We start from the raw sequence: 16,016 nt of genomic DNA on the forward strand, positions 1-16,016 counted from the left end.
ACATTTGTACCAATGTATCGTGTGAAATTGATGAAATGATGAATCCATCTTAAATTGGTTCAAAACGTTAATCTGCAAAAACGACCCCGCCAGGATTCGAACCTGGAATCCCCTGATTCGTAGTCAGATGCCTTATCCGTTTGGCCACGGGGCCACCCACATACATTTGTACCAATGTATCGTGTGAAATTGATGAAATGATGCATTTAAATCGGTTCAAAAATCAAAACGTTAATCTACAAAAACGACCCCGCCAGGATTCGAACCTGGAATCCCCTGATTCGTAGTCAGATGCCTTATCCGTTTGGCCACGGGGCCACCCACATACATTTGTACCAACGTACCGTGAGAAATTGATGAAATAATGAATCCATCTTAAATTGGTTCAAAACGTTAATCTGCAAAAGCGACCCCGCCAGGATTCGAACCTGGAATCCCCTGATTCGTAGTCAGATGCCTTATCCGTTTGGCCACGGGGCCACCCACATACATTTGTACCAACGTACCGTGAGAAATGGATGAAATAATGAATCCATCTTAAATTGGTTCAAAACGTTAATCTGCAAAAACGACCCCGCCAGGATTCGAACCTGGAATCCCCTGATTCGTAGTCAGATGCCTTATCCGTTTGGCCACGGGGCCACCCACATACATTTGTACCAATGTATCGTGTGAAATTGATGAAATGATGCATTTAAATCGGTTCAAAAATCAAAACGTTAATCTACAAAAACGACCCCGCCAGGATTCGAACCTGGAATCCCCTGATTCGTAGTCAGATGCCTTATCCGTTTGGCCACGGGGCCACCCACATACATTTTGTACAAACGTACCATCTGAAATTGATGAAAATTAATGAATCCATCTTAAATTGGTTCAAAACGTTAATCTGCAAAAGCGACCCCGCCAGGATTCGAACCTGGAATCCCCTGATTCGTAGTCAGATGCCTTATCCGTTTGGCCACGGGGCCACGGTACATGTAAGACATATACGTCCCCTGAATGCACATTTACATTTCTTGTAAATGATAATCACGCTCGTATAACGCATGACGGCTTTGCAGGCTAGGTGCCTTTTCTCTCTGAATAAGCTGTACTATCCGCACGCCTGGGAACTTGATAAAATGACCACCAAAGAGGAGAAATATGACACCAATGAGAAAGTTCAAGTGCGAATTAGGTTCACACTACCACTACCTTTCTTGAATTTACAATGATCGGGCAACTCTGGTCTATCGCTGATTCTCAATTATCTAGTTTCGTAAAAGAGTGTAGAGAGAACCACTGATATGAAGGTTAACACAGTGCAGAATGGCAACAACCGGCAAGAGCACTGAAAAGTGCAAATGTAGGCTACAATGTGCAAGTTGGCCATTCGACAACAATGGATCGTTCGAGTAGACCGTCATTGCACGTGTGTATTAGAAAGAGATCGATAAATGGTTACACTACCGGCACATTTTGTATTGTTCCCGCTCGAACTCGTTCAATTATGACCGTAGTAGGCTGGTGCCTTTAAATTTGCTGTCACAATTACATTGACTTCTCATCACGAGGAGCCCAGTCTAGACGTCCATTAGGAATCTGACAAAAGTATCAAAAAAATGTTTGTATCTTTCAGTCCACCGTGTGAGCGACATCGTCACCAGTAAAGACCCGCGCGAAGAACTCCTTGGCCAGGGGCGCCTCGAGCATGATTGTGATGGTTCCTACAAAGACACCACAGAGGAACACGATGAGAAAGATGCGGTCTACTACCATGGCAACGTACTTCCAGTCCTCCTTGGCCTGTGTGGGGAAAGAAGGTGAGGATAAAAATGACGTATGCGGAATATAATGGTGACTGCTTGGAATTTCAGCAAGATACATTATACCTTCATGTTACAAAGACTTGAAATTGCTTGCCTGCCTCTCAGATCGCACCACAGAGCATCTAGAATCCAAATTTTTGGTGCCGTGTGACATTCAGACTCTATATGAAAAGACTCATAAACCGTATTGCGAATGTTGCGGTAACCAAAGAACGAGATTTTATGCAGACACAACGCACGAGACGCTTTAGAGTAAAAAGTAAATGGGAACGAATTCCACAGGAGTCCAAAATTCTTAATACACCGTTCTCCTTACCCGGACCATGTCGTCCTCGTTGCGATATCGTGACGTCATGTACATGATCTCCTCCACGGCCCGGTGCACATTCATAGCCTCGCACGGCTCGGGGTCGTGGTTGGTGGACGGTAGATATCGGCTGGAACGGCGAGTCTCCTGACCCGCTGAAAAATACGGGAGAATTTTTTTTTTTTTTAAATTCTGTGATGTTCTACAAGCTTTTGCTTTAACCTGAACATTATGCTCACTTTTTGTCTTTGGTCGTTAACCCCCTTTCCGCATGATACTCCGCATAATGATTATATACTTACATTTGCAGTATTTTTTGTTGCCGTTTTAAAGATTGTGTATGAATTTGTGGTACAAAATCTGATATTGAATTGAAGTTGAATAGGACTTTTTCAGTGGCAACTTTAAGCAGATCAAAAATCTGCATGTGAAGTAAAGTTTTCAACGATAGTCATACAAGTTATAAAGTACATTAAATGAAGTATATCGATTTTTCGTCATCCTCTCAACGCATGCTCAAGTTTGTCCAATAGAGACAGAGATATCCACTTCGGGTTTCAATCTCGACGACACTGTTTGTTAGAATGCACTTTATCAAAGTCCAAGATAGTCTGCTCGGCAATGTCCTGATTAATGATGTATGTTATAACACAGTCCCACTAATAAATGAGATAGGAAACTACACAAATCTGAAGACTTCGATGTTGCAACTTCAGTTTTCGGCATTAATCTGCGACCGGTGTTATTTTACAAAACACATCCATGCTATCATCCGTTTTCCTACCCTACCCTACAAACATTCGCCATCGGCAAGCACAAAATACGCAGCTTAACCCAAATAGACCAAAAAAAGTAATACCTTCTTTTGCCAAAGGGAAATAGATTTTAGAACTGACAATTACTTGTCTTCCGATTAGGACCTCCTATTTATTCCTGACACAGACAATCTGGTGAATTGCACAAGACGAAATTATTACTGCATCTTTGCCAACGGCTGTATTGTGGTTCTGTCCCCAGCCATTACATTCGACACACTTTTTTAATACGACTTTCCCAAACTGACAGATTTGTGTTTTGTCTCGCCTTAGGGACCTTTCTGTATACTCGGATCAAAATTGGACAGTCCTGACATAGGCCTACTTTTAATAATTGTCTACTATCAACGACTTGTCTAGTCGGTCTACAATTACCTTCGTTTCAAATTGAAATAAAGAACCCAGATCGTTTCAGCTATGACCAAATAACTTCTGTTTTTTAAAGACGATCACAGCATTTTGACCGAAATGTTAGATCACCATCTGATTTTTTTTAAATTAAAATATCGAGTAGGCCCGTAGAATATAATTGTTATATTTTTTCTCTGTAGTGTTTAGAAAAACTGTTTTTATTCAACCAAGGGCTATTATTCAATATTAACAATTTTACAAGGAAAACAATAGATCTAAAAACGGAGTAAATTATGACCTGAAAAACGTAAACAAAGTTCTACAGATCCTTAAAAAAGTAAATAATTATAAGATCAATAAATGAAAGAATCCAATGAATGACTAGAAATATATCAAATAACCGTAGAAGTATTTACAAGGTATATACAATAAGTAAAGTCACCCTCTTAACTCTTTACTATACTTTCGCTAAAATGTCCTTTTTGCAAGAAAACTCTAAGATATCACGTATATCAGCCAAAGTTTTCCCATTGTAGCTTTCTTATCTTGCAAGCGAGACAAATTCTAGATGGGGCACGATCGCATACGTGAAGTAATCACAAAATCTAGCGACCTACATCTCTGGGTTTGTTGCTTTCAAATCTTGACAGATCCGGATCTGGAAAGCGGGGATGTCTTTATCGAGGCTGTTCATCTCTAGAAAAAAAATGTCCTGAAAGCACCGCCAGCAAAATTAATTTACTGTCCCAGTATCATGTTTGTCTCGTCTTTTTTGTCAGTCAGGTAATGTAAGTGCTCAATGTATTATGTAGACCCTTAACATCATTCGTCGTCGATCAGCAGATTGTATTACGTCGTGATGACTGATATATGTACAGTATTACTCATGAAATGAAAATTAGAGACTGGCTTCTAGTCTCTCCAGCATGTCTATAGAAAAAGTCAACGAAGGGTGAACGAGTGGCGGTCCGCCAACGAGTGAACGAGTGAGGGATGTTTTTCCCTTGTATCAAACTAGCGTTATGTTATTCAAAGCAGTTTAGCATAAAATAAACCACAAAGGGGATGTTTTAGATCTACTAAATACGGGAGGCGCACACTAGGCTATCTCTTTACTAACAGTATGCCGTGATCGGTAGAGCGGAAAGCGTGGTTCGTGAAACCAGTATCACAAGTGACATCAGGTTCTACACTGTTCATTGTTTTCCTTTAAAATGTGAGGGGAAACCAGCTTTCATTTTCTATGGGGCGCCCGCAGGCCGTAAATTGAAAAAGGTTACAAAACCAGAGAATTATAGACGGTGTATTCACTTGGACATTTTCGTGGTTAGAGGCATTTTGAAACCGATACTAGGTATGAAAGAGAACATAATTACATAGTTTAAAAGGTAGGACAGTTGTTTTAGTTTTTTTTTTCAATCTCGTTTTAGTGGAGCTATATTCAAGTTATGAGGGTTAAATTAATTTGAACCACAGATCAATGAGATTCAGGCCTACTACTGCCACTGCAAAAACTCATCACTTCTTAATCCAAGGAAAAATTGTATGTACATGTACTTGGATCTTTAGTGCGTTTGATAACTCAGTACCTGGACTTGTCCTACGAAGCCCATTGGAACTGGAAGGAACGTCTCCCTTGTTGGCGGCCAATGAGGCGGTGGCGGCCCAGTAGGTAGGCGGCATGGTCACGGTTACGGACGGGTGTCTGCTACCTCGGGCGTCGCCATTGGCGTTTACCTCTGCGTGTGTAACGGAAATAAATATCTCTTTTGGGTAAAAGAAATGTCAGGGACAACCCTACCAGGACAATTCGATTGGTGACCAGGGTACCTCCGGTAATGCAAAAGCATTTAGAATTTAAATATAGTCGTGGAAAGTCACGAAAGTCACCCTTATCATTATAGGGAATATGAAAACTATTGAATATTATATAAGTTTCCATGATTTATGAAAGGTTTCCCCATTAATAATCTACCTTTTACGATTGTCTTATACTGTCTTCTAGATAATCAGAAAGTCACGAAAGCGTGTACGATTGAATTGGTCATTTACATTATATGCTCTTATAAAAACTTGAATCACAATGCATCTGGTCGTGAAAGTTATGGGAAATCAATCTCGAAATCTGTCACCGTACTAGTGTGTTTCATTTGTTTCATTTGTTTTCACCTTGTTTATTTTATGCGAAGAATTCACTTGATTTTACCTGTGAAGACTTCACCCTCTGAGTCTGTCTCCTGCCCATTCAGCTCATGGTCTACCTCACTGCGCAAGCGCACCGTGTAATTATTGCCTTTGCTCTCCATTACCAGTTTCTTGGAGTCCACATATTTGGTGGTGACGGCGTCCCTAGTCAGCGCCACGCCCACGTTCCGGTACTTGAGATTGTACCGATCGGGCCTCTTCAAGGCTATGTACTTTGGGAGGAAGTTTATGAACACCGTCCGTACCCAGTTCGGCATCTTGTGGGTGTGGGGCGAGCGGTAGCGAATGTTCAACACAAAGACGGTTAAGATAATGGAAGAGGACACAACGACCATGGTGAACAGAAGGTACTTGACGATCAAAGGAAAGTTGTTCCCCGTGGGTGGTATCCGTTGCGTCACCAGTAAGAGGAACCAAGCCATGGAGAGAAGCACCGAAGTACACAGGGACATCTTCTCGCTGATGTCCGGAGGCAGGTAGAAGACTAAGACGGTGTTAAAGGAGATGAGGCCGCAGGGCAACAATAAATAGGCGAAGTAATACAGCGGCATCCGGCGCAGGAGGAAATTGCAGGTGACATCCACGTAGGCCTCCTGGCAGCACAGGTAGCTGATGACGTGCCTCTTGCACGGGGACTGGACGATGGCCCACTCCCCGTTCTCCCAGTAGTCTTTCTTCTCGGCGCTGGGCCTGGTCGGGATCAGGTCGATCTTGTAAAAGTCGTAGGTCCAGCTGCCAAACTTCATGGTGCAGTTCTGCTCGTCGAAGGGGAAGTAGCGGGCGTCGATCTTGCAGGAGCTCTTGTAGACGGCCGGCGGGGACCAGTTGACGGTGCCGTTGCAGTCAACGCTGGCCCAGGCTCCCGTCTGCATGTCGAAGGAACCATTAGCACTAGTAGGGATAGATAAAAAGAACAACGTGAGGCTATGGTAGAATATAAGTTCTTGACTTTAATCATATTTATACATTTGTATCTCGAATAACAAAATGGAAATAATTCAAGACTATATGCCTATTTCGAGAGTAATTATTGGTGGCGAACAGGAAGTTCTTAGGCAACATTTTCATTGACAATAACGCAAATTAAGTTAATTAGTTTGAAGAAAAGGTGCCCTTGCTGGAAAATTGATCATACTGATAAAAAAGTGATGGTTTAAAATTTTTTTTAAATAGACCATGGAAAATTCAGTAATTTTTCAACGTCACACCACCGAAATAATGTCACAGACGAAGATAAACATGAAAGTTGTTGCTATAAATGACTTGCACACCGGGCACACCTACGGGTTTTATTTATTTTATGTCCGATTAAATTGCAACCTCATTCCCATGGGTACGATCTTGTGGCGCCATTTGCCTTCATCATGCCTTGTGCGATCTTAGCGCACGCAGCCCTTGGAGTCGAGGCTGGTTAAATTGATAGTTGTGGCTATAGCGCCCTCAAGAGGCAGAAATCGATACCCAAAGGACGAGCTGGTTTCCTCGTCGGCCCCATTACATTATCATGTAAGCGATACCTTACTTGTTATAGATGAGTATATCGGGAATCCAGATGGCATCGCTGGGCACTTTGATCCGCTGAATGCCGTCGAAGTCAGCGGGTTGCCACTTGAGATTGTAGTCATTCCACACCTGTGGTATACGAGAAAATACGATGGTGCCATCTTGATTATCCATTTGACATGTACAAATAGCATGAAGCGCACAAAACGGACGTTGAGTGATGACCTGCATTAGGCCTAAACGTGCAAGCGATTCGTATTTAGCAGACTAACATAGGGAGCGTCGGGTAGTCTGCCTTCTACATCTAAACGGCTGTCAGTCTTTCTTTGAGTTTTGCATGTTCCAAGTCTTTAGGGAGTTCCTTTACCCTTGCTATACGATTCTACCGGGAGTAGCTAACCTGAAACGAGACCAGGGTCGCACGTTTTCTTTGATAATCAGGACAAGTATCAAGCTATATGCATCACTTCGTGACATTTTGGCTTTTACAGTAACCTGTTTTCCGTAGTAGGTATTTTCTTCTCTACATGCTCTGAAAATATTGTGTGCTTATAGACCTTTCTTTGCCCCACCAATGGTTGGCACTTTTGGCCATCCACGGGTTGGCAAACTATGGAAGTCAACGTCGCAAAATGCAAATAGTTATTAATGTGTCCATGCATTATCACGGGATTGTTGAATATACAATCTAACCAGCAAACGCTTCCAAGACTTAATTTTCAAAATGCGTTATTTCTGGCATAATCTGTTGCCAACCACGACTTAAATGTATGAACGCTCTTGTGGCATTCCATACACAATAACTCTCATGCAAGTGTTTAAAAACATAAGCAACATGGCGGCGGTGGTTTAATGTGATCGTGCATGAAAATCGTATCTCGCCTAAAGTTTGAAAAATCAGACGTGTAAAAGTGCCTTAATTTGAAATGATGCCGGTGTACTAAGGGGTCAATGAAAGTCACCATGACTCTTGCAAATTCAGGGTTTTGATTTACTATTCTGAAACATGAGACAATTAAAATTTTTTAGTAATGATAAGAATCATACCTGTTGGACCCACACCTTTGACGTTAGTACTTGGTTTCGTTCATCCTGTGGGGGAAAATGCATCTTTGATTCAACTACAGTTTGTCGAGAAAATGAGAAGATCGAAAACTTATCTTTAAAAGTAAAAGCTTGAGTCAGTCAACTAACAGTTAATATACAAGAAAAGTAAAAGTTTTTCTCATAAAGTTTGATTTGATCATTTCGTTCATTTTCAACCTGAGAAACAGTTGAGATGTGATGTGTGCAGTGGAAATAAAGATGCTTTCAGGGGGAAAAAAAGGGAATTGTATGGAATACATGTATACCAAAAAATTAAATATATCGACGATTTGAAAATGGGTGAATAAATTCATTGTCGGGTAAAAGACACAATGATGGTCTTATACTGGTCTTATTCCAACCTAAGATATTTGCAACCCAATAAAAAATACCAGAAACAAGCAGGCTCTAGAACTCCAATCGTGACGTGGTTTTACCTTTTGTTTTCGTTGGAAACAACATTTTGTTTAGTCACGAGAACAGGTTCCCCCGGTTGGACTGCCTAGTTTTCCTTACGCTCGATACCGATTCCGAACATTCCGAACGACATTCGGTACCAATTCCTAACGCATTCCTAACAGCGCGTTAGGAATTGGTTTGGAAGGAATTGGTAGGAATTGGTTAGGAATTGGTTAGGAATTGGTTAGGAATTGGTTAGGAATTGGTTAGGAATTGGTTAGGAATTGGTTTGGAATTGGTTAGGAATTGGTAGGAATTGGTTAGGAATTGGTTAGGAATCACCAGTGGGTGTTAGGAATGTGATATCGGATTTCGGCAAACGTGACCTTTAACCCGAGTAAAAGATGGCGGCCTCCATGAGTCCGGCATAGCTCCATGATTCAGGTGAGAACGTATTTTTCTATCGTCAATTAATGTTCACACTTCCAAAATACATTAGGATTCATTTTTATCCGGTGGGTTATTGTTGGATGTAATTTTGGTTTACTATATGCAGAGATGTTGAGACTAGGATAAGAAAGAGCGATGTGTTTGTAGGGAAAGGAGAGTATCATACTATGCTGCGGTATAAATCAGTGCACATAACGCAATAAAGGCGAGCGCGTAGAAATAGTACCGCGTAGCTTCAGGGGGACTGACGATATCGGAAACATGAATCGCTGTTGTTTTTATGGAATGGACATGAACTTTACTGCTCTCTTTTTGGTGCTCCTGCCGTTTGTACTTGTAAGTTGTAGGCCTACGTTGTAGGCCTACATGCTTTTTTATTGTCAGCAGTCGCATGGTACTTTTTGGGGAAAGACTGTTGCAACCTGACGCCACTTTTTTCTTCATACATTTTCTCAATGAAGGTCATTCATTGCAAAAATGATGATAAGGCATCTGACTACGAATCAGGGGATTCCAGATTCGAATCCTGTATGGCGGGGTCGAATTAGAGTAAAATGTTCTCCAAATTTTAGATGGAAACATTTATACCAATTACATACGGAAGATTTTTTAGTTTTTCATCGGCAGCCCCTTGGCCCTACAGATAAGGCGGAGTCGAGAATTTTGTGGTTGACATATATTTAACTTTATACACACAATACACTTGAAAGCATTTAAGTCCTAAGCCGAATGGATAAGGCCTTTGACCATGTGTCCAAAACAGTTGTTCGTTTTTCCTTCTTTTTGACACGTCCAATTTTTTTGGACAAACACCCATTACCCTTGAACTGTGCGGTGCGTGATTCCGTGCCCATCCAGGGTGTCATACCAAACGCTGTACCTGTATTGATTTTGATAACAGTCCCGTCTGGGCCACAGTGACAAAAGTCAAGTTGTATCAACACATCCGCTTCCGTGTTTATTAAACATTCGCACCGAATTAATTAAGCACCGCAGAGGCGCGACATTAATATCTTTTTTAATGTTTAACCAGCGGTCGCATAGTTATTTGTGTTCCGTCAGGGTTGCGCCAAACGACGGCAGGTGATTTCAGCGGCGATGCACACCGGGTGAAGTGTGTAAATCACCGAGGGTCACGCCTCGATGCGGCCCGGTAATATATCATCCGTGTTTCCTGGGGTGAGAACCCTTCCGTGTCGGTCATGGTCACGGAGATGATGCGCAAGATATTAGTCTAAAGGCCCCATGGGAAACCAAAATGTATTTGGGATTGGTAAATTTGTGGCTTCGCTGTCTTAGTACCTGAACATCCGGATAGGAGCTAATCTTGGAAGATAATGAGAAAGCCTACAGATGGTATTCATGGACCCCCAAAAACTCCAAGGCAATTTAACTTACTGTTTTATTGTTTTGACGCCTACGTTGCGTTAGATTTTGCTTTGAAATAACAAAAAAATATACTATGCTCGGTGTGCGGAAACTTTCATCTGTCAATATGAATTCGAACAAGGTAAGGATAAAAGAAAAACGTGCTTAGGGCTTGATTACATTTTAAGGCCTACATAATGATTCACACGAATAACAGCAGGTTTCAGGGTGCTAAATTTATGATAATTCAGTGAAATACTGCCAACGTTACCAGTTAATGTAAAATGCCCGTTTGTATAGTCAATCGTCCAGAGTTGTAACGAGTCACTGATTTTTGTGACTCGAGTCGAGTCGAGTTATTTCGAAGAAGTGACTCGAGTCGAGTCGAGTCATTCGGTCAAGAAGGTCGAGTCGAGTCGAGTCGAGTCAAATATATAGCTCGAGTCAATGCGAGTCACGAATATTTGAACACTATATACCAAAACTTATAAAAGGAGGGCATACATTTAGCCGGTGTTTGAATCCAAGAGCTTTATAAGAAATCGCCCAAAGCCAATGATGAAACAACGAATTAGAAAATGTATTTAAGGTCCGGTTCCTGGATAGTATTTTGTGCGTTCTAGAGCCATGAGGTGGAAGTCAGTGACACCTTGTATGTTTGTACATGACAAGCGGCTACTGTTCCGTACTGTATTCGCAAAGGGATGTGAACATATATTTTTTGCACCGTAGGTCATTGCAAATACATTTCGCAAAGTTTTGCTTTTATTTTTGGACTCGAGTCTTGTTAGCCTTCGCTCGAGTCGAGTCGAGTCTTCTGATGAGAGACTCATTGAGTCATTCCCTCGCAGTGACTCGAGTCGAGTCGAGTCATTTACCCTTAGGGACTCAAGTCGAGTCGAGTCACCAAAAATTGTGACTCGAGTCGGGTGATTGACTCGAGTCATTACAACTCTGCAATCGTCAAAGACCTATGATATCACTTACCACATCGACTATCTGTGAGATAGCCAAGCTGAAGTTGATATATAACTTGTCCAGGGCTCCCTTGACTGGTAAGGCCAATTTGCTGTAATCCTCGAATAGATACTTCTGTAGTCGTTCCTCCCCCTCCGATGCTCCAACTCCTGCATCAGAAAAACAAGAACCAGAAAAAAACCCGATGATTAAAGCTACAATTAATGAATTGGTTCATAAGTGCTCGATGTTGTTTGTCCGCTTCCACTAGAAATATCAGTATTTCTCCAAAAAAACAATTATACAGGGATTGAAAGATTGGCCAATACATTTTCTGAAGAGTGATGTAACCAAAATATTCGTCATTCACACACCCCTTTTTAAGTATTACTTTCAAGTGGTCGAGGTGCTCGGTTCGCCTTGAGGACCCTGAAAACAAAAGGACGTCGAAAACAAAATCCGACCCCGCCAGGATTCGAACCTGGAATCCCCTGATTCGTAGTCAGATGCCTTATCCGTTTGGCCACGGGGCCTTCCACATACGTTGGTACAATGTATCGTTTGAAATTGATGAAGTAATGGATCTATCTAAAATTAGTGCAAAGGCATTAATCTGCAAAACGACCCCGCCAGGATTCGAACCTGGAATCCCCTGATTCGTAGTCAGATGCCTTATCCATTTGGCCACGGGGCCACCCTGACCCACGTTTATCTGTGCAAATTTATAGTGTGAAATAAATGAAATAATACATCGATTTTGAAATAAGTTCCAAAACATCCATCTGCAAAAGCGACCCCGCCAGGATTCGAACCTGGAATCCCCTGATTCGTAGTCAGATGCCTTATCCATTTGGCCACGGGGCCACCCTGACCCACGTTTATCTGTGCAAATTTATAGTGTGAAATAAATGAAATAATACATCGATTTGAAATAAGTTCCAAAACATTCATCTGCAAAAGCGACCCCGCCAGGATTCGAACCTGGATACGTTGGTACAATGTATCGTTTGAAATTGATGAAGTAATGCATCTATCTAAAATTAGTGCCAAGGCATTAATCTGCAAAACGACCCCGCCAGGATTCGAACCTGGAATCCCCTGATTCGTAGTCAGATGCCTTATCCATTTGGCCACGGGGCCACCTACGTATGTCGGTACAAACGTTCTGTGTGAAATCGATGAAATAACGCATCTGTATATAAATAGGGTAAAAACATTATCTACAAAACGACCCTGTCGGGATTCGAACCTGGAACCCGCTGATCCATATAGTCAATATCCGTTGAGCCACGAGGCCTGAGACGTCAGTTATTAAGTCAATTGCTTCATATACATGGCAATTTTTTTTTTTTTTTAAATTTAACGTATGTAATGCAGGTGGTGAGCCAGACAAAATTCATTTTAACTCTTCTGTAGGTCATTATTTGCATAGGTGTGGATGTCGCCCTCTACAACCCATATAATAAGAGGATGTGGTTTATTTCCCACGCAGGATCAGCTTCCCCCGAATTAAGGGAGCAATGGCCGTATACTCCTTTAACTTTCAATCAGACGGCGTCCCATTTCCGTATTGACCTCTGCCAGAAGGGGTCTTCTTCCACAATTCGTCAATTTTAGGAGGCAACCTCACCGGGGTCCGGTTACAATTTCCCCCGTTCACTGCTCTTACTCCTTTCGCACTTGGGGCGCAATCCTTTTTTCGTCCCTTCCTCATCCCGATCTTTGGCTGTATCGTCTTTCATTTAGACGCACGCTATACGAAATTCCAGCCGTATTTATTGACATTCCTTGCCTTGTGTCTCGCTTTGGCACTGTTTGGTTTTGGCCCGGAATTTGCCGGTATTTTGTTAAGAACAATGACTTTGTTATGCACTTCTGTATTCATTTCGATCGATTTTATTTATCATGTCGACCATGAAATTGGCGTTTTCTTAACAACTAAACCCCGCTGTTCTGTTTGAACGAAAATGAAAAGACGATTGCAGCTGCAAGGCACAAATAAATACATAATCGTAAGCTCTAAGAAACAGTACCTTTTAGTGAACGGTAACCCCCCCCCCAAATATGCGTGTATGCTGTTAGTGCATACACTTTTCAACTTCACAGTACAGTAGAAAAATAACACACAGTTACAAAAGCATCATTTACACACATTATATTCTGTTCAGCCCGTTGAGTTGAGCGAATGGTAATAACGCAGTATCGATGCATTAAATTGGCCACCAGGGGTACTCGTGTTTTCTTTGCTAGGCTTGTAAGGACTTGGTATGTTTGCCTAAGGCCCACATTAAGACTTCAAACTGTCCATCAGGTGTTTTTTGAGAGCACATTTCCCGTTTCCAAAATTTGAAAGAAAAGGGTAATTAAATGCCGGAAAACATCTCTCGAGTTGACAGGTAGAAGGAGTTATTAGAAGAGGAGAAATCCTGAAAGTTCCGCACTAACAACATGCATTGCGTCTTGTTTAATTAAAACATCTGCGTGATACACGTCTGCATGTGGCTGACGAGGGCCAAGAATATCTAAGATTATGCACAAGATAATTGATGAGTAATTAAAGGCATATAGGATCGTTTGCGTTTCGTGCAATTTGTTTGTTTCCTATGATAAAACCACTCAAAATCCAACGAGGAATGTTTAAATCCTAACCTGTTGAAGTTTCAATTCAGTGGATTTTGCATTTTTTCTCGAGAAAACAGAGAAAAAACAAATGCACAACCTTTTGATCACGAAACACGATGTCGTCTACAGCACTTCTATTTTAAAGAAAATCAGCCATCATCTACATTTCTTGATTTCTTTTAAATTACAGCAAGCCAGATGGAATAATTTGGTAGGTTACTCTTGGATAAATGCACATGATCCTACACAGCTACAGGGTGAGTAAAAAAAAAAAACGAAACCCAAATGTCGGGACCTTTGTTTTAGTGAAGTTTTGCATGTAGCACTTTCAAAATCTAGGATACAAAAGCCCACTTCATAAGCTTTCATTTAATACAAGAATCATTTAAATCACTCATGTACTTTTCAAGTTACGAAATTTGAAACGCAACCACCGTTTTAAAGTTTTGTCCACGGATCAAACGAAGGTAAGTGTTCTTTCAACAAAACCAAAACAAATCACAGGATGTTTGTGAATTGTTTTCGTTTTGCTGAAAGAACGCACACTTGTTTGTGATCCGTGGACAGAACTTTAAAACGGCGGTTGTGTTTCAAATTCCGTAACTTAAAAAGTACATGTCTTGAGTGATTTTAATGATTTTTGTACTAAAAGAAAGCGTATGAATTGGGCTTTTATATCCTATATTTTGAAAGTGCTACATGCAGAACTTCACTAAAACAATAGTCCCGACATTTGGGTTTCGCTTTTTCTTGGCTCACCCTGTATGCCTTAAAACGACAGCCTCATACGCTAGGTTGAGTTGGGGAATTCGGTGGGTTGTTTTTTTTTTTGGGGGGGGGGGGGGTTGTTACCAAACGAATCCCCGTTCGCCGATGAGTCCCTATTTTTCATTCACGTCATGCGTGCCCGCGTATACGACCGCTGACGGCATATATTATATCCCATATGCCTTGAAAACGTCCTGCTAATTTGGTACGATAAATGCATGCTGCGTACGTTTATGACGTTGCATACATACTGCTACAATTTCATAAAGCGAAGATAACATTCATGAAAGGTTCCACTTCGGGGGTTGACGACTCCCTTTCCCAATTTCAGGTCGGTGAACGGGCCCGGACGCACGTGCAGTTGGAACTGTTATCAAAACAGCCCGACTCATGAGAGATTACAGTTCATAGTGTCACCGCGAACCGTCTTCCGTCGAGTAAAATTTCCCTCAGATTGTCATTTCACGTTATAGCCAGCAATCGTTCAAATATAGATCCATGACGGTAATGGTTGTGGTCAGCTGATTGATCCATTCATCACATACTCATTTCTCATGCAGTTCATCATACACATACTGCAGCATGGATGATGACAGCTGTGATGACAGGAGTCATATAAGTTCAAACCAATCCCTTGAAATGAGGGTAGTAATGAAATATTATTTTCGGTCCAGGAAAAGGCTATTCGTTAAATGGAAACAGACTGAGAGAATGATTGAAAAGCAGCTATACTAGCAGGGCCAATGCATACAATGAAAATGAACTCCGTGCATAGCACCTTTGGGTCTCTTTCACTTTCCTTTTTCCAATCTCTGAATTACCATTTTAAAGGGTGTTTGGGGGCTTTTATGTTTTTGTGCTACATGCGATTTCCCTCATAACAAAAAAAGCAAAATAATACTGCAGTTCTAACGTCAGTGCTTTCATTTTATTACTTCTCTTGTTGTGTTTATTTGTGGATTTGGGGTCATGACCATCGATCAATGAGTAGCCTAGGCTTAAACTGTGTTGCACTAAATGATACAAAGTGTAACACTGACATCACAGTGACATTGCAATAGCAGCGCCATTGGTTGTAAAAGCAGGGGCATTGGGGAAAAATAATAAAGGAAAAAAAATCAGTTTGTTATTATTCAGAAAACGTGCACAGTATTCAAGTTAATTTCATATTAAAAGTACAGTTAATTACAGTTAATTACATCCGCAAGTAGGCAAATGATGTACGCAAAATATGTTCTGAAATCAGCAAAAACTAAAAAAAGACACAACTGATCATTCGAAGCAAGCCACCGAGCTGAATATTGAAAGCATTAACAAACCTTTAAGCAATTAAGTTGACATATAGAGTCAGCGAAAAATGTCCACAGATTGAAA

The 16,016-nt window shown here is 41.3% G+C and overlaps 1 protein-coding gene and 10 non-coding genes across 11 annotated transcripts; all 11 read right to left on the reverse strand.

Moving 5' to 3' along the window:
* Nucleotides 1-27: 27 nt before the first annotated feature.
* Nucleotides 28-12,994, reverse strand: LOC119730134 (neuronal acetylcholine receptor subunit alpha-3-like). Its single transcript, XM_038202907.1, has 8 exons — nucleotides 12,922-12,994; nucleotides 11,283-11,422; nucleotides 8,040-8,084; nucleotides 7,012-7,121; nucleotides 5,491-6,380; nucleotides 4,874-5,023; nucleotides 2,128-2,273; nucleotides 28-1,788 (listed from the first exon to the last, which is right to left on the reverse strand). Exons 1-8 carry the CDS (start codon nucleotides 12,992-12,994, stop codon nucleotides 1,618-1,620), a joined length of 1,725 nt encoding a protein of 574 aa, XP_038058835.1. The 3' UTR covers nucleotides 28-1,617.
* Nucleotides 82-154, reverse strand: Trnar-acg. Its single transcript has one exon. It is a non-coding gene; the product is annotated as a tRNA-Arg (tRNA).
* Nucleotides 246-318, reverse strand: Trnar-acg. Its single transcript has one exon. It is a non-coding gene; the product is annotated as a tRNA-Arg (tRNA).
* Trnar-acg lies at nucleotides 408-480 on the reverse strand. Its single transcript has one exon. It is a non-coding gene; the product is annotated as a tRNA-Arg (tRNA).
* On the reverse strand, nucleotides 570-642 carry Trnar-acg. The gene has a single exon. It is a non-coding gene; the product is annotated as a tRNA-Arg (tRNA).
* On the reverse strand, nucleotides 734-806 carry Trnar-acg. The gene has a single exon. It is a non-coding gene; the product is annotated as a tRNA-Arg (tRNA).
* On the reverse strand, nucleotides 899-971 carry Trnar-acg. Its single transcript has one exon. It is a non-coding gene; the product is annotated as a tRNA-Arg (tRNA).
* Nucleotides 11,713-11,785, reverse strand: Trnar-acg. The gene has a single exon. It is a non-coding gene; the product is annotated as a tRNA-Arg (tRNA).
* Nucleotides 11,874-11,946, reverse strand: Trnar-acg. Its single transcript has one exon. It is a non-coding gene; the product is annotated as a tRNA-Arg (tRNA).
* On the reverse strand, nucleotides 12,044-12,116 carry Trnar-acg. Its single transcript has one exon. It is a non-coding gene; the product is annotated as a tRNA-Arg (tRNA).
* On the reverse strand, nucleotides 12,320-12,392 carry Trnar-acg. The gene has a single exon. It is a non-coding gene; the product is annotated as a tRNA-Arg (tRNA).
* Nucleotides 12,995-16,016: the final 3,022 nt, after the last annotated feature.

The sequence above is a fragment of the Patiria miniata genome, unplaced genomic scaffold (assembly GCF_015706575.1).
Source record: "Patiria miniata isolate m_02_andy unplaced genomic scaffold, ASM1570657v1 HiC_scaffold_22, whole genome shotgun sequence".
NCBI lineage: Eukaryota > Metazoa > Echinodermata > Asteroidea > Valvatida > Asterinidae > Patiria > Patiria miniata.

Bases quoted from the DNA above. Each gene is read 5' to 3' on its own strand.
- LOC119730134 (XM_038202907.1), bottom strand. From the start codon at position 12,994: ATGAAAGACGATACAGCCAAAGATCGGGATGAGGAAGGGACGAAAAAA. The intron at 11,423-12,921 runs GTAAGAGCAGTG...TTTCTGATGCAG, and splicing joins GCGCCCCAAGTGCGAAAGGA to GAGTTGGAGCATCGGAGGGG. The intron at 5,024-5,490 runs GTAAAATCAAGT...TTACACACGCAG, and splicing joins AGAGGGTGAAGTCTTCACAG to AGGTAAACGCCAATGGCGAC.